General features: G+C 44.6%; 1 protein-coding gene across 3 annotated transcripts in view; it reads right to left on the bottom strand.

The window, feature by feature from the left end:
- The window catches only part of Stk32b (serine/threonine kinase 32B), a 244,385-nt gene that overhangs the window by 197,735 nt on the left and 28,139 nt on the right, over positions 1 to 18,511 (bottom strand). Inside the window, exon 2 of one of the 3 annotated variants that reach the window (XM_076545682.1) lies at positions 16,396 to 16,733. The exons of the other annotated variants lie outside the window; for them this stretch is intronic. Coding sequence (XP_076401797.1) covers positions 16,396 to 16,423 — 28 coding nt within the window. The 5' untranslated portion in view covers positions 16,424 to 16,733. The remainder of the gene's footprint in view (positions 1 to 16,395; positions 16,734 to 18,511) is intronic. 3 annotated transcript variants of the gene reach the window in all.

Raw genomic sequence — 18,511 nt, 5'->3', positions numbered from 1 at the left:
TTCTGGCCTTATGTCCCCTCCTCACAAGTGTCTGGAGACCACATTAGAAAGGCATCTCTTCTAGCTGGAGCTTTCAGAGTTTACCTCTAGAAAAGCCCAAACTGAGATGCTGCTTTCAAAGTGCTTCACCTATAATGTGAAGATGAGTTCTGAGAAAGAACTAAACATTCTAAAGAGCTGATTACATGATTAGAACATGAATTATTGTGGAGAGATTAGAATGTTGTGGTCCAAAGCCTGATTACAGTTTATCTTGGGCTGTCTTTAGCTTTGTTGTTGTTGTTGTTGTTTTGAGACAGGGTTTCTCTGTGTAGCTTTGGAGCCTGTCCTGGAACTCACTTTGTAGACCAGGCTGGCCTCGAACTCTCAGAGATCTGCCTGCCTCTGCCCCCCGAGTGCTGATATTAAAGGTGTGCACCACCACTGCTTTTGAAATAGCCATTCTTTGCTTACTTCTGGGTCTGATCTAAGGTCCTGTGACTAACAGAGAAAATCCTTTAGAATGTCTTAACAAAACCCTAGTTTCTGCCAACCAGTTTGCTAAGAATGGCATCAGACAGCACCTGGAGCCTATGACTGACAGATGGCCCCACCTCGTTTTACCCCGCCTTCTTAATACTCCACCAGAGCGGCTGACTTGTGACTCTTTGCTCCATGACTTTAAGAGCTTTGTCCAACGATTACCACATTGCAGCATGGAATTTGGAAGAATCTAAATCTGTGTTCCAGGGCCATGTGCACTCATATTTGGCTACAGAATAAAGTCTCTCATCCTCTTTGTATCAAAACACCCTGAGTACCTCCTTCTCGGCACATATTCTATTCTGTGACTGTTAGTGCATGTGTTTATTAGCTTGTGTCTGTCTGTAACAAGGTCACTGGTCTCCTTGTGTCCTCTGTGTCCTGCTCAGAGTCTGCTGAGTGAATAGTGGTCCAAGCCTGGACACAGCCTCTCTTTCCCCATATTAGTTCCCTCATTAGGAAAGCAAGACCACGGTGCCAGGCTGTATGATCTGAGAGTCTGAGATGCCAGGGCTGGCAGGTAAGAAGGGACACAGTGTCACTGTCTGACAAGGCTCTGGATGGGAATGTGGCCTCAGTTAGCTTTAATTAGACAGGGGTGCCAGGACAGTACAGCTATTAGGAGGGAAAATGGCAGAGAGAGGAGCAGCCTCCTTCATGGTGGCTGCTAATGGGATGCCGCCTGGTGCAGCTCCAGCCAGGTGTCTACATAGAAATGGCCTTTAAAGGATCCCATTCTTGGAGACTAATGAGTGCTCCACACTTACACATAACTGTTCTCCCCTAATTATTGTTTTAGTCGCTCTCCTGGTTTCCCTCCTGGTTTCAACTTATTATTCCTGGAGGTAGAAAAACCAACCTCCTTTGTGAAGTCAACAGACCCCCATATTGGCAGATGATCCTGAAGCCCAGGGCATGCAAAGATGTGCAATGCAGCAGGAGCTGGAATACCCACGCTGCAGATTATTTCACCTCCTGACAGAGGGGAGAATAACACGGAAAATCTGAATAATCCTTAAAATGGGTTAATGTTGGTTGTCAACTTAACAGGGTCTTGAATTATCAAAGACAGGCTTTGGGCATTTCTATGAGGGGTTATCTAGATCAGGATGAGGTGGGAGGATCCACTCTGAATGTGGATGCCACCCTGGACTAAATAAAAAGAAAAAAGGCAGTGGGCTCCAGTGTTCATCTCCTCTGCTTCCTGTTGCCATGATCCGCCCCCTCCCATGGTGGAGTGCACCCTTGAACTATGAATGGAAGCAAACTCTTCCTTTCATCGCTTTTGTCTCAGCAATGAGAACAGTGACCAATAGAGTCCTGTGTCCATCAGGAAGTCAAACCCAGAATTAACCCCACAGCCACGAATGATATTCAGACCCTGAAGGTCTGGTGTGAGCACTTTGACTGAAGGTAGACAGGGCTGGGACTGCGTGCACTCTTCAGAGAACAGAAAAGGGCTTTGAGAGGAGAGCTTTGAGGCAGTCCTGCTGCAGAACATGGGACTCAAGGGAAACCTCTTTGCCCGTGCCAACCGAGGCTGAGCGTGTGTACAGGACAGTGTGCCCACTCCAAATGCATGTCTGGAAACTCACAGGCACATTAAAGCACAGGTGTAGGATGCTTCTATGGCCTGTTCCAGCCTCAAGATGGAAGCACTCTGAATCCTAAGCACATGCAGTGCAGTGTACCCAGGTGCAAGGAAGCTATCTACGTAGGGAAGAGCAAGGAATAGTGTAGGTGATTCCCTGGAAACCAGCTACGAAAGAAGACTGGTCTCAGGATTGCAGTCATGCAAAATTGCGAAGCAGGAACAGTCTAAATGATGGATGATGGTAAGCAAGCCGGTTCACTGTCATTTTGGGGAGTAGATGTATAGAGGAGGGAACAGATGAGGGTCCTGAGTACAGTATGTAAGCTGTGGTCACATTGGTGTGCTCACCTTGCAGAGACACCTCCAGTTGGATACCAATGATCTGTGTGATTGTTTCTGTAGTTGTGATGTTTCTAGAAAGTACTGTCATGCTTCACTAAAACGATGGAGTTTTCAAAAACAATGAGCCACAGTGAGTGTCAATCAGACAAAAGGAACAGAAAGACACCAGGGAAGAACTTTGGAGTTTGTAAAGAGGCCAGCTTCTTCAAAAGCTGTGATGACCGAGCTTTCATTCTCCCTCACTGGAATGAGCTTAACCTTAGGGAAACCAAGCATGGGGGAGCAGTCTCTCTCTCTCTCTCTCTCTCTCTCTCTCTCTCTCTCTCTCTCTCTCTCTCTCTCTCTGTCTCTCTCTCTCTCTCTGTCTCTCTCTCTCTCATAGTTCTTTGGTTAACACCTGACTATGGCAGCAGCTAGTGCCGGGTGGGGAAGTGCCTAGACATAGAGTGGATGAAGGATGTTATAAGGAAGGGGACATGTTGCTATTGCCTGGACCACTGATTGATCCAGCATCACTAGATGTCTAGCCCAACATTGAATCCAATGCACAGCCCCACCAACACAGAATCCACAAGATACAAGTTATTCAATTTAAATTAAACCTGTATTTAACTCATTATGGAAGACATATGAAGGCCAGGGGAACAAGTTAAATGTAGTAAAAATCCAGTACATGAAACAGTCTTCAAGTAAACTGATCGCTTTCACAAGTAAATAATATGGACATGTTTTTATTTTATCTCCTGTATATGAGTGACCTGAATGTAAATCTGTGTACCACATTTGTGCCTAGTACTTGGGGAGGTCATCAGAGGGCATTCAATCCCCTGGGACTGGAGGTATGCACAGTTGTAAGTCATGTGGTGCTGGGAACCAAGAATAAGTCCTCTGCAAGAGTAGCAAGTGCTCTTAACCTCTGAGCCATCTCTCTAGCACCAAAACATGGAATTTTAAAAGAAACAATTCTAACTAAAAGCAATGGAAATTAAAAGACCTAGCATCTGAGTAACGCAATGCAATTTTAATCCACCATCTATGAGACATGTTTCAGGCAATAGAGGAAATGTGAATGTGAGATGAGTGGCATTGAGTAGTTGCTGACAGTTGCATAGAGACAGGAAAAGACCTCTATTTCACCCCATGTGCAAAGTTCTGTTCTAGGAGGTTGGGGTTCTCAGGTGACTAGCACAACCATGTGTTCTAGAGGGAAGCTGCAGGACATGATGATAGATATGCCAAAGCCTTAAACAACCACTGTCTCCAGTTTCATGGTTTCAGAAGCAATCAGCTGACATCAGAAGACAAAGATATCCTCTGTTGTTGATTAATTCAGCCTTTTGAAAAGATGGGGGAAGAACAGGAACAGATGCAGCTTTTGTCTTCTGGGCATCTTCACAATCTTGAAGGACGCAAAGCAACCAGAAAGGAAATAATAACTCACTCACTCAGATATCAGTAGAGAAGTGGAGCATACTGTATGGAATAGAAGATGTGAGTGTCACAAAGCTAGCTACAGTCTCTGTGGCAAAGGTCATCCCTGAGTACAGAAAGAGCTCTGGTGTGTCAGTGAAAATGAGCCCCACTCTGTAGAAAAGATGACTGGGAGGCTTGAACAAGAAGTCACAGCAAGATATCTAAACTAATTAACCTGATTAAAAAGAACTCAACATCGATGGCCATGAGAAGTGCCCATCAAAACTGCTCTGAACTCTCACTACACAATGAGTATGACAAGACACATGCTATAATTCACCATCTACCATGATACAGCTTGACATGAGAGCTAAATCTTCACAAATATGTATCAAGATGAGAATTAAAAATGTAATGATGTACAGTCATGTGCTGGGCATAATGACATTGGAAATCAACCAATGAAGCTACATGTAGCAACGTGGATGAACAATACAGATAATACTGAGAACAGAAAGCCACACACAAACATACATTTGTGATTGCGTTTGTGTGAGACCCAGAGATAGTAAAAATTGTTGTTCTAGGGCCAAAGTGGCGCATGCCTTTAATACCACCAGCACTCGGAAGACAGAGGCAAATGGATCTCTGTGAGTTCCAGGCCAGCCTGGTCTACATGATGAGTTCTAGGCCAATAGTGAAAGCCTGTCTCAAAAACAAACAAACAAACAAACAACCCAGCCCTATAATTCACAATGAGAATGATATTGAACAAAAAAAAGGGGGGGGGGTAATGATGGAGCTCCTGGTTACTGCTAGTGTTGTTTGTTAGCTACTTAACATGAATGTGTTGACTTTTTGAAAACACATCAATGCCATTATTTGTGCACCATGCATGCATATATATAAGCTTTTTAAGTAGTGATCATCTCTACTGTTTTATCAAACCCATAGCAAACTGGGAAATCTGTGAGGTTAACCTGATGACAGCTTACCATCCAAAGCCTAAGACAAACATCCATAATGTGCAAAACTTCAGAAGCATGGTTGCCAAGAAGATACGGAGTATGGCTAAGGTATCCTGTGTTACTGACATTGTCTAAAACTCTAAACTGTTGCATAAAATGGGCAAAAAGCTGGAAGGATCTTTGCCTTTGAGAACCTCAATGGGCAGTAAGTCTTTACTAACAGTAGAACAAATCATGAGGCCAGAGATTAGCTAAGACCCCTGATTTTGCAGAGAACCCAAATTCAGTTCCCAGCACTCATCGGTGAGGGATTTACAACTGCCTAGAACTCCAGGTCCAGGGTATCCAATGCCCTCTTCTGGCCTCCATGTGTACTAGACTTATATGCACATATCCACACATAGACATATGCAAAAAAATTAAATTTTTTTATTATTTTATTTTAACTTCACTTTACATCCCCACCATTGTCTCCCCCACTCTCTCCTCCCTTTCACCACCTCCCCTAATCCACTCCTCTGTTTCTGTTCAGAAAGGGGCAGGCCTTCCATCGGAGTCAACAAAGCATGGCATATCAAGTTGACCAAGATCCTCCCCTTGTGTCAAAGCTAGGCCAGGCAACCCAGTATGAGGAACAGAATCCTGAAAGCCAGCCAAAGCACTAGGGACAGCCCCTGCTCTCACTACCAGGAGTCCCACAAGGAGACCAAGCCACATAACTGCCACACACATGCAGAAGCCCAGGTTGGTCCCACACAGGCTCCCCAGCTGTTGGTCCAGAGCCTGTAAGCTCCCATGAGCTCAGGTTAGTCATTTCTGTGGGTTCCAATAAGACAGTCCCAACCCCTCTGACTCACACCATTCTTCCTCTCCTCAACAGGATTCCCCCAACTCAGCCCAGTGCTTGGCCGTGGATTTCTGCATCTGTTTCCATCAGTTGCTGGATGAAAGTTCTTTGATCACAATTGGGGTAGTCACCAATCATATTAGAGGAGAGGGCCAGTTCAGTTCCTACATATCCACTATTGGTGGGAGTCTTAGCTGGGGTCATCCCTGTAGATTAGTGGGAGTTTCCCTTGCACCAGGTTTCTACCAGACCCCCAAAATGCACACCTACCAAGACATCTCTTTCATTACTCTCCTCCTCCATCCACCCCCTCGACCTGATCCCTCATGTTCCTATCCCCACTGGCCCCCAGTCTACCCAGGAGATCTCTTCTATTTTCCCTTCCCAGGGAGATCCATGTGTTTCCCCTTTGGGACCTCCTTGTTACCGAGTCTCTGTGGGTCTGTGGATAGTAGCATGATTATCCTTTACTTTACAGCTAATATCCACTTATAAGTGAGTACATATTATGTTTGTCTTATTGGGTCTGGGTCACCTCACTCAGAATGATTTTTTTCTAGTTCCATCAATTTGCCTTCAAATTTCCTGATGTCATTGTTTTTTAACAGCTGAGTAATACTCCATTGTGTAAATGTACCACATTTCCTTTATCCATTCTTCAGTTGAGGGGCATCTAGGTTCTTTCCAGGTTCTGGCTATTACAAATAATGCTGCTATGAACATAGTTGAGCAAGTGCCCTTTTGGTATAATTGAGCATCCTTTGGGTATATGCTCAAGAGTGGTATGGCTGGGTCTTGGGTTGATTGATTCCCAATTTTCTGAGAAACTGTCATACTAATTTCCAGAGTAGCTGTACAAGTTTGCATTCCCACCAACACTGGAGGAGTGTCCCCCTTGCTCCATATGCTCTCCAACATAAGATGTCATTAATTTTTTGATCTTAGTCATTCTGACAGGTGTAAGATGGAATCTCAGAGTCATTTTGATTTTTGTTTCCCTGATGGCTAAGAATGTTGAACAATTCTTTAAGTATATCTCTACCATTTGAGATTCTTCTGTTGAGGATTCTCTGTTTATATCTGTACTCCATTTTTTAAAATTAGATTATTTAGGGTTTTTTTGGTTTCTAGTTTCTTGAGTTCTTTATGTATTTTGAAGATCAATCCTCCATCAGAAAAATGGCCATCTTACCAAATGCAATCTATAGATTCAACACATTCCCTATCAAAATTCCAACACAATTCTTTACAGACCTTGAAAGAACAATACTCAACTTCGTATGGAAAAACAAAAACACAGGATAGCTAAAACAATTCTGTACAATAAAAGAACTGCCAGAAGTATCTCCATCCCTGATTCAAGCTCTTCTACAGAGCTATAGTAATAATATAGCATGGTATTGGCACAAAAAAAAAGATACATTAATTCAATGGTATCAAATCAAAGACCCAGACATAAATCCACAAACCTATGGACACTTGATTTTTGACAAAGAAGCCAAAACTATACAATGGAGAAAAGAGAGTGTCTTCAGCAAATGATGCTGGTATAACTGGATGTCAACTTGTAGAAGAATGCAGATAGATTCATATCAATCACCCTGCACAAAACTCAAGTCCAAGTGGATCACAGACCTCAACATAAATCCAGTTACACTGAACCCAATAGAAGAGAAAGTGGAAAGTAGTCTCGAATGCATTGGCACAGAAGACAACTTCCTGAATAAACACCAGTAGCACAGACCCTGAGATAGACAATTAGTAAATGGGACCTCCTGAAACTGAGAAGCTTCTGTAAGGCAAAGGACACTGTCAATAAGACAAAACGGCAGCCTAGAGAATGGGAAAAGATCTTCGCCAACCCCACATCTAACAGAGGTAAATCTTACAAAACATATATTGTAAGATATTATTTTATCATACTGGTAAGAGCTAGTGTTGGCTAGATGTGGACAGAAGGCCACTAGCCAGACTTCAGGGGCTGATGGAAATGACCTCCTGGGGAATAACTTGCTGAGAGTTTGCCAGTTCTAAGATGTACAAATTCTGTGACTCAGCTGGGCCACCACTTCTCGGTGGGTGTGTTTGGTACTTGCCTCACAGAGACTCCTATGATGTACATTAGGAAACCCAAATGAGGATGTTCACATCCCTCATCAGCAGGAGAAGGAGTCGATAAATCATGGCATAATCAGAGGGATTGCTGCAGAGCGGCCCAGCTGAATGAGCCACATCCTGAGTGTAAACATGAAAAACGATAGCAAGGGGAAGAAAAAAAAACCAAGATGCAGGATGATCTGGCTCCATCATGATGGGGTTTAAAAATAGGACATATTACTGGGATTACATAATGTTAGGCAAAAGACTGAATCTGCATGACATGAACACCCAAAACTGACATTGATCCAGCTCTCTGCATCTCATACTTCCCTGCATGCTTTGCATGGATCAGGACCTCTGATGCTCACAGTGACCCTCTCAGGTAGATACGATGATGTGAATTTTATAGGTGAGGAAACAGAGCCGTGATGATGTGGAGTAACTTCCCCAAGTCACAAAGCTGTGAGGTGGCTCAGTCAGGAAAAAGCAGGTGTCTCCAGTCTGAATCTGAAATATCCCCACAGGCTCAAACATTTGAACATTTGGTCCTAGGCAGTGGCACTATTTGGGGAGGCAGGGCCTAACTACAGGAAAGGGATTTCTTGGGGATAAGCCTTCTCATTTTCTGTCTGGTCTCTGCTTCTTCTTGTATGGAGATGCCAGACAGTGAAGAGTCTCATAGCCACAGGGCTGCCAGCTCCCATGCCATCTTCACCCTCAAATGAGTCAAAGAAACCCCCCTTCATTTGATCCTTTCAGGCACTTTACCATAGCCTCAAGAGGAATCAACAGAGCAAGGTCTCCCCTGACCCCCTATTCCCCGTCAATAGCAGCCTTCCAGCAGACTCATAACCCTATACTCACTGAAAGAGGATGCTAACTTGATCAGGTGCTGGACAGACGGGAGGGTTTGAGCAAGTGATCAACCAGTGACAGGACTCGGGCTCACTCTTTCCGCTCCCATGTCACTTTTACTTCAAAACGCCTTTGCATTAGGAGAACCTGGTCCAGATGCAAATCGGCAATCTTGTCAGACAGAAATCTGGGTTTCAGTTTTATTATTGGATGGCCCACTATTCAGCCCCGAAGGGTGGAAATGCAAATTAAAGAGATGTTTTGAATTTTTTTAAGTCTTTCAGAAGCCTAAGTCATTATAGTCATAATTGGGGTACAAGATTGAATAAAATTCCCATTGTATCGAGATAAAGATAAAGGGATAATAATTCCTATCTTTCCATTCTTGAAAAACAGGCAGTGTTTCTAACAAACTCCTGTATCAATGGCCATCACAATTGCCCATCCCCTCATTGTGAGCCAAATGGCTGTTCTTCTGGCATTGACAAAAGGAGCAATTTTAGTTTTCCTTTGTTTTTCTGCTTCTTCTCTTTTGCTTCCTCTGTTCTTACGTTCCTTGTCTCTCTCTTTCAGGAGAGCAACTGCGCTGCGTAAATGCCTGAAACGGAACACCAGACATGGTGCCGCCACAAGCTGGTGCAGACTCTCCCGGGCAACTGTGAGCTGTGCCCCAGTGTCCTTGGGCAAGCCGAGGTCAGTCCCCTGCCCCAACACTCCTACAATGCCCGCTCTGCCCACTCAGGTCAGATCCTGGCCATGGACACCTCGATGGCCATATCACCCTTGCCACGGAGTCAAGAACCTGGGATGGTCGGCTGTGCTGGTCTTGCTACCTCTCAACTGTGTGGCCATGGCAGGCCTCTCAGCTCTCTGTGCCTCGCTGTACAGGCGACAAATGGAGGCCCTCTGCTTGCTACCTGACTGAGTCGATAAGTTTCTTTGGAGAACTGAGTTAGAAATGGGCTTTTAGAACCTAACAGTTCATGTAAATGTGCAGATTTCTGATGTCAGGAATCCAGTCATCTGGCCACTCCTAACACAGGTCCCTCCAGGGTCTGCTGGAGTGGCTGCCCACTGTCTGAACCAGCCACTCACAGAAACCCAGTCCATGAGTGGAAGGGGCCATGGCTCATGGCTGTGACCCCTGTCTCCAAATGCAGCAGAGCTGGGTCCCCCACATGCTATTCTAACACCACATTCATCCATCCCTATCATAGTTGCTGTGTTGCTGGGCCCTTCCCTTTGCCTGGAACATTCTCCTACACAGTTTAACTCCGAAATCCTTTCCATTCTTCAAGGCCATATTCACATCACACCTCTACCACAAGGCTCTCTCAGCATCCCCAACTGAAGCCACATTCCTCATCTGAGTCTCTCCAAGCACCAGATGTAACCATGGCCCAGGGCTTTCTTCCCATGGCCAGCCTTTTACCCCACTTATTTGTAAACACACACACATGCACGCATGCACGCGCGCGCGCGCACACACACACACACATGCACACATACATATAGAATATGTACATACCACACAAACATAGGCATACACATACACACACCAGTTCACAGATTTAACTCATTAATGTTCCCCAATAGGACACAGTCTCTCTAGAGTGGACAAGTGCACCCCCCCACCCTGAGTCTAATACCTGGAACCAAAGGATGCAGTATTGCTGAAAAAGGAGCCATAAAGTTACAAATGAAACTGAGGCTACTGTCCAGACAAACTGGTGGCCAGAGGCCAGCTGGGGGTGTCTGGCAGGGGCTAAGGCTATCAGGGCCTTATCAGAATGAGGAGATTTAAAAGACTCCATTAGCCTCTGCTGGCTTTGAAGGGGCTCAGAGTCAAGGAATGCATTGCAGCCTTTAGAAGCAGGAAAGGAAAGGGAATGGACTGTGGCTCACAGTTTCTAGAAGGAAGTGGCCCTGCTGGCACTTTGAACGACTTTTGACCTTCAGAACTGTGGTAAACAACAGTGGCCCCAGAATATCAGAACTGATTGGTGTACACCACCCCACTCTGAGTCACTGGACACACAAACACACTATTGATGGGAAACTGTCCTTTGACAAGGAAAAGAACCAAAAAGCAGATGCCGTGGGGTCTAGAGCCTGACCCACCATTTGATAGCTATGGTGACTTTAAGATGTTTTACTTTGAAGAGGCTTAGGTTCCTTGCCTGCAAATGGAGCCAGAAGCACCTGCCACCGGTATACTCACATATGTGGCGGTTAGACTCCCTTAGTATGGGAAACTCCCAAGAGAGAATTTCTACCCACTCACTGCTGCTGACAGCAGGTTTTGTAACCAGGGAAATAGTTCTGATTCTAGGCCATATGCGGGCCCCAGTACCTTCTGTTGTATGACTGACTGATGCTTGCTGACCCTCGTTCCCTCTTCCTCCCCTGTCCCACTATGAATGTGACTCCCTACTCCAAGTCACAGGCTCCCCCAACTCTGCTATGGCTTTCCATACAGCACTCTGAAGTATGACCTCTCAGCTCTTGTTACTGAGGATGGAGTTGGTTTCCTTACTTCTTGTATCTAGGCAGGCTTAGAGACTTGATTTTGTCCACACAGTGTGGGATGGGAGTACTGCTATCAGGTCCAAGCTGAGGACTCAAGACATTCTCTGACTGTCTTAGTCAGTGTTCTATTGCTATGAGGAGACACCATGACCACAACAACTCAACTCTTATAAAGGGAAGGATTTAACTGGGCTGGCTTATAGGTTCAGAGGTATGGTCCATTGCCATACCATGGCAGCATGCAAGCAGACATGGTACTAGAGAAGTAGCTGAGAGATCTACACCCAGATCCACAGACAGCAAGTAGAGAGAGACACTGGGCCTGACTTGAACATTTGAAACCTCTAATCCCACCCCCCAGTGACACACCTACTCCCAAAGGCCACACCTCCTAATCCTTGTCAAGTAGTACCACTCCCTAATAGCATGCATTCAAACACATGAGCCAATGGGGGCCATTCTTATTCAAACCACCATCCTGATCAAGTGTGGGCTAGCCATTTGTATATTTTTGCTTTGGACATCTTGGGGTCATATGCAAATTTTATTTTACCACACCCCTGGCTTTGAAGAAATTCCCTTGTGCTTTCTTTTTGTAGATTCATGGCTCTGGGGATTATACCTAAGTGTTTGGTTTGAGTTGACCTTCATGTACATAAGACTCAGGCATCTACCTCTGTTGTTCTGTATGCAGATGCATGGTTTTCCCTGTATCATTTATCTAAGAGGCCATCCTTTCCAAAAGCAAGTTCTAGATGCCTTTGTTGTAGACCAAGTGACTATAGCAGGTGACATGGAACAGAGAGGATTTACCCCATCTAAAGCTGTCATAGACCAGCCAGGGTCTGCTGACCTCTCCACCCCACAGTGTACCACAGACACCTGGATGAAGCTTCTGATACATAAGCTGAGCCTAAATGAGCAGATTGTCCAGCTGGATTTTAAACCTCTGGACTTGGGCGCTTTGTTATAGCAGCAATAGCTTACTAAAACATAGTGTTCCCTATCTAGTGACCTGAGAAACATCTAAATTGCAAATTACAATGACCAATGGGTAGAAGATGAGAAGCCCACTTTGAATGTTAGATTTAAATCCTTCAGAAAGTACAGTGCCAGTTAACATTCTTCACAGAAACGGAAAAGCAATAAAAAAATTCACACCCAAGCACAAAAGACTCCAAATCATGAAAGCAATCCTGAAAACAAAGGACAAACCTGGAGGCAAGACATGACCTGAGTTTAAAACCTTCTACAAAGCTGTACTAGCCAAACAGCATGGCATTAGCACAACCATGAACACACAGGCCAAAGAACAGAGTGAAGAACCCAGAAATAAATGCCTGTGTTTGCAGCAGCATGCAACAAAGGCACTGAGAGCACATATGAGGGGAAAAGCAGTTTCTTCAATCAGTGATAAAGAGAACTATGTGTCCGTACACAGAAAAATAGAGCTAAGCCCTGTACCTCACCGTATAGAAAAGTCAACTTAAGTGACTAAAAGCTTAGACATAAGACACCAAACTGAACCTTAAGAAGAGAGCCATGGTGATCACATGAAAAATGTCCCCCACGGGCTTCCATGTTTCACCACTTGGTTGGTGAGGCTGCTTGGAAAGGTTTCCGAATCTTTCGAGGGTGCAGCTTTGCTGGAGGAAGTGAGTCATTGGGGGAGGGCGTTGAGGGTTTGTAGCCTCCTTCCATTTCCTCTTCTCTATCTCGGCTTCAGTCTTGGGGTTGAAAATGTGATTTCTCAGCTTTTTGCTCTGGCCCCTTGCTGTGTGCCTCCCCCACTGGTAGGGAGTCTCCCTCTGGAACCAAAAGCCACATAAACTCTTCCTGAAGTCACTTCAGTCATTTGTGTTACTGCATCAATAGAAAAGTCACTAGGCATGGGGAATATATCAGGACAGGCTTGGGATGTGACCCCAAAGGCATAGGCAATGAAAGCACAAATACATAAAGGGATTGCACTAACGTCAGCAGAATGAGGAGACAGCTTCAGAATAGGAGAAAATAATTACCAACTAGTCACTTCTCAGGAGAGCAGGTGCCCAGAATACACACACACACACACACACACACACACACACACACACACACACACACACACACACACACAACTCAACATCAAAACAAACAATCCCGGTCATGGAGAGGGTTCAGGCACCAAAGCACTTGCCTTGCAAGAGTGAGGGTCTGAGTTTGATCTCCAGAATCAACATAAAAACGTGGGCATGAGGGTGCATTCTTGTAAGTTCAGTGCTGGCAGAATGGAAAGCAGAGCCAGGCAGATTCCTGGAAGCTCACGGGCCAGCTAGCCTGGCTTTCTCGATGAGGCTTCAGACAATGAAAAGACCCTGTTTCAAACAAATCTAGGTGGTGTCTGAGGAATGAACTGGGAGATTGTCCTCTAACTTCCACATGTGTATGCACACACATTTATACCCAAGATGGACATATACACATGCATACCTCTATACAAAATCAAACAACCCAACGTAGATCTGAACACATGATTTTTTAAGAAGACATAGAAACTACCAGCAAGTATATGAAAATGCTGGTATCACTAATTAGGAATGTAAACCAAAGTTACAGTGAGTGGGGTCTGTGTCAAAAAAAAAAAATCTTATCTCCTAGGAAGGCTGAGGAAGGAGGATTGCAGTCTCAAAGCCTGCCTGGGGAACTTAGTTGAAACCTGTCTCAAAATTATACACACACATACAGACATGCCTGGGTATAATAAGTCAAAAAGTAACAAATAAAAAATATTAGTGGAGAACTCAAACACTTTAATGAGGGCATAAATTAGCATGACCATTGCAGAAAAGAGTATGGATACCCCAAAATAATCTAGAAATAGAAATAGCACATGATACAGCTCAGATAACAGGGTAGCTATCTCCTCGTGATTGAAATGCTCCTTCTTGAAGAGAAGAGGCTCATAATATGCTAGAACAGTGGTTCTCAGCCTGGGGGTCAAATGACATTTTCACAGGGCTCTCCTAAGACTACTAGAAAACACAGATATTTACATTACAATTCATCACAGTAGCAAAATTACAGTGATTAAGTAGCAACAAAATTAACTTTATAGTTGGGGGTCACCACAACATGAGGAACTGTATTAAAGGGTCTCAGCATTAGGAAGGTTGAGAACCACTGTGCTAGAAAAACTGACAAGGCTCAGAAAGCTCATGAAACTTACAGGATTCATGAAAGCCCCTCTCCTGAGTTATAAAAGCCAAGTAATCAATTGATGAGCCGACTCCCAAGTTGGGCACTAGAGATGCAGCTTTCAGGAGTCATCATCCATTACTGGGGTAGCCTTCCTGATGGTGTAATTGTCTTTGAGTCACCCAGGCTCCTGTAAGTTAACACCAATAAACTCACTGATTCACTGAGCTAGACTACGGTGGACTCATTTTTTTTTTTTTTGATCCATCATCAGTGTCCTACTGGGACAAATAGATGTTTCCTCCTGTCTCACTCACAGGACTACTGAGTGCGCATCCTGAAGAAATTAAAGTGGTGTGTTGAGACACCTGCTCCCCATTAATTGCAACACTGTTCACAGTAGCCAGGACATACTATCAGCTAGAAGAGGGGATAAAGCAAGTGTGGTCCATTAACACAGACTTTCGGTCACTAGAAGATGGGATCCTGTCAGCTGGAGGAACTTAAGTGACCATGAGTCAGATCCAAAGAGGCAAATGCGACATGTTTCTCATGTGTAGGAAATAACATCATCGTCGTTGGCAGAATGAAGAGTGGAGTGTGGTTATCCGAGCCTGGGAAGGTACCACAGGAATATAAGGAAGGTTTGTCCCAGGATACAAAGTTTCAGGGGCTGGTGTTCAACTAAGTGGTGGGGTGCCTGCCTAGCATGCACAAGATTCAATCCCCAGTACCACAAAAAAAAAAAAAAAAAAAGGTTCAAAATTCCACTTAGTCAAGAAGAAGGTGTCTGGCATTTGACCACTACTGTCTCTGGTCAATAGTGATATCTATCTTCATCACAGTGTCCAAAAGAAAGAATTTTGAATGTTTCATGTTTCAATACAAACAAATGTTAAATTTGAGGCTATTTACTAATGACACACCAGACACTTGTATTAAAATGCCACACCATGCCCCATAACATGTAAAATCATTGTGTCAGTTTCTAAAACTGTAGAAATGTGTCCTCTGAGAGCAATGTAATCGAAGCCACCCCTATAAGAGACTAAGAGTCTCATCTCTCCTAAGCCCCAGACATCCCCTCAGGGATCCACTACAGTGTTCAGAAGCCAGGACAGGGTGAAGAACATGGAGATGAGAAGTGTGTGTGGGGGGGTATGCCAGCCCTAAGGGTCTACCAAGGAGCCAGCAGGACTCTGCACTTGATGAGTGCAGACATGTCTATCCAAAGTCAGGGCGTCTTTCCCAAAAGACAGGATGTGTGTGCATATACATAGACACACATTTCTACGAGTGTGTTTTGAAGCAAACTGTCAATATTCATCCAGGCAGGTGACATCCCTGAGTTCATCTTTGCCTTCTTAAACAGAAATCCTCAAATGTGGCCAAAGCTGGGTGCACAGGGCTTTCTCAAGTCTCCCTTGAGCATAAAAATAGCCCTGGAAATACACACAGATTTCTAGACACTGATAAGAACTTTCAAAGGCCCCGCTTCCCAGCATCTCATTCTGTGGCCTTTCTCCTAAAGCTCTCTGGTCTGTTGTTGACATCCACTGTTCCCTACCACCCCGCACAGCCATGGCTAAAACCTCCCCTTGTAGCTGTCTTTAGCAGCGCCCCTTCCTGCCTCCCTGGGAGGGCAGACACACTCTGAGCATGGTTGGCACCATCCCATGGACTGGGATCTAGGACTGAATTGAAAAGTAGAAAACTCCAAGTAAGGTGAAATAAGACAAACCCTTCCAGCCAGACCTCCCATGGGCCAACCAAAAGGTCAGCTGGTCCCAACCCATTATGAACAAGGTGTGTGCTGCACCCTCTGGTCCGGGGATGTTAGGTGTTATTTCAGGACTGTCACTGAGCTAGAAAGTGGAGAATACTAAGTTAGAAGCATCATAAAGGTTAATGCTCTGGGTTCGGCGCCTTTCCTGAGGAAGCAGCCCCTGGGTTGCCTCAGCCTTTGCTGCTGTTTCCAGGGCTGCTTTTGACCTGTCCTGTCAGGTTTGCACACTCTCATGGGAGTGGTGTTCACTGCCGTTGCTTACCTCCCGATGTAGTTGGTTTTAGAGGCATGGAAACTGTGTTTGATTTTACAGTGTGCTTCCTCAGGTCATCTCAGCCATGTTTTTAACGCATGCTCTCCACAGGAAGACAGCTGCCATGACAGTCTGCCACGAGAGACGTTCAGACATGATGCTTAAGTAGTCACACGGGTCTGTGCGCATGCCTTTGTGATGCTCTCACTGCTCTCTCTCTTGCTGGCGCCCTGTGACTTCTAGAGGAGGACAAAGTGTCCAAGTGTCTCCAGCTGGGAACCTGTGTGGCCAGCACGCCATGTCTATTATCTCATTCCATGTTCTCATTTATCCAAACAACCCAGGTCCTGTTGTGTGGGTAAAGAAACAGAAGTACAAGGTATTCAAGTCCATTTCCCAACTAGTAATTTTAAGTGTCACAACATTTAAGACTGTTTCCAACCAGGACCCCACCCTGCAGGATGGTCCTGATGAATTGGTCACAGAAACATTTGCCAACAGAGAATCTCTCAGAGAACATTCTGGAAAACGCTGAGCTAAAGTGCAGTTAATAACTGAAGTGCTGAATTGTGCTCTTCTCAACACTTTTTACTGACATAAATCATGACAGAGTCCCCGGCTATGACATTAAATATTGATTGAAGAAGAGGACGTGCATCTTCAGTCTATAGATTTTCAATACAGATTCTGGTGCCTCCTCTGGCGTAGACATTAATAGCTATGCTTAAGATGAAAAAACAAGAATCGGGAGATTATACCCTGGGGCTCAACTCAACAAGATGATGTCAATTTGTAAGACTGTGGAAGGCTGAAGTGGGGAAAGCTGATTTCATAGAGTTATTCTTCCCAATTATATACACAGTTTTCTCCAGCAAACACATTTCTTCCCAGGGAAGAGAAAGACAAATAAAATTACAGCAAAGATAAAGGGAAAAAAAACTTCACACTATGCACTTGGAGACAATTCCTTCACTATTTTTCTCCACCATTTTCAGTATTTTGCTGTCTCCATCCTTAGAATCCTGTCATGAATTTGATTTTTATTGCAATTAAAATCCCCACATCACCCCATGCCCCATCAACATGTAACAAATAAAATCATTATGTGTCATTATGTGAAACTTCAATAAATATCATCAGTTTATGCCTTCATAATATTCTGCTACAGAGACACACTGTATCCATGGCCTCTTTTCCCCCTACTGACTGCTTGGCTTGTTAACCCTTTCACTGTTATAAACATGCTAGGACAAGTATCTCTGGGGTCTGCAAACTGCTAGCATTTCAACAAGTTGACCAGGCAGCTGGGGCTTAGTGAAAAACATACAAGGATGCCAGGTGACAAAGCCACATGTGACAGCCACTTCTCCAGCACAGAAAAGTGGAGGCGATGTGGGTGAACACAAAGTACAGAAGAGACATTGACAGGATCCATACATTCACCAAAGCCACTAAAGTGAGAGACAGCCAAGACAGCCAGGGGTGGATATCTCAGGCGGGGGGAGGGGGAGAGTCACAGAAACAGAGAATACAAAAAAAGGTATCAAAGAAGAGGAGCCCGTACCAGAGAAAGCAGCATGGGGGTGATTTGCTCTTTTGATATTTAAATGCAGATGGATAAATTATTTCTGTCTGTAAGTGAGTACTGGATGGAATTCTGGTCCTCTGCAGTTTAAAGCACTGACATCCAATGTATTTATGGAGTACATTGGACTGCTAGTCTTTGAGAAGGGAGGTGTGTGAACACCATCTCACTGGACTACCATAAAGCAGATGTGATTATAGGCAACTGATGAAGGAAAGTTATGGTGCTCAAAAAGAGTAATTTGTCCCCAGACAACCAGCAACAGGTGGCCAAGCCAGAGCTGAAGGCAAGACTCTTCCAAGAGCTTGTCTCTTTGCTGGTAACAAGTGGCAGCTTTCAACACACTGCACAGAGTCAGATGGAAACAAAGCACTCGAGATGAGACTCCAGGGGAACGATGAGTTGAAGATGGATTTTAACCGTCTTCAGGACTCTCCAAGGACTGTCTTAGAACTGGCAAATGTTAGAGGCTTAAAATGTCCATAAAGGAAGGTAGAAGTGAGACTGGGTAAGAGAAGGAAGGGAAGTAAAAGGGAAGGA

Source organism: Peromyscus maniculatus, chromosome 10 (assembly GCF_049852395.1).
Source record: "Peromyscus maniculatus bairdii isolate BWxNUB_F1_BW_parent chromosome 10, HU_Pman_BW_mat_3.1, whole genome shotgun sequence".
Lineage (NCBI taxonomy): Eukaryota > Metazoa > Chordata > Mammalia > Rodentia > Cricetidae > Peromyscus > Peromyscus maniculatus.
This window is presented reverse-complemented; position numbering and strand designations above follow the sequence as displayed.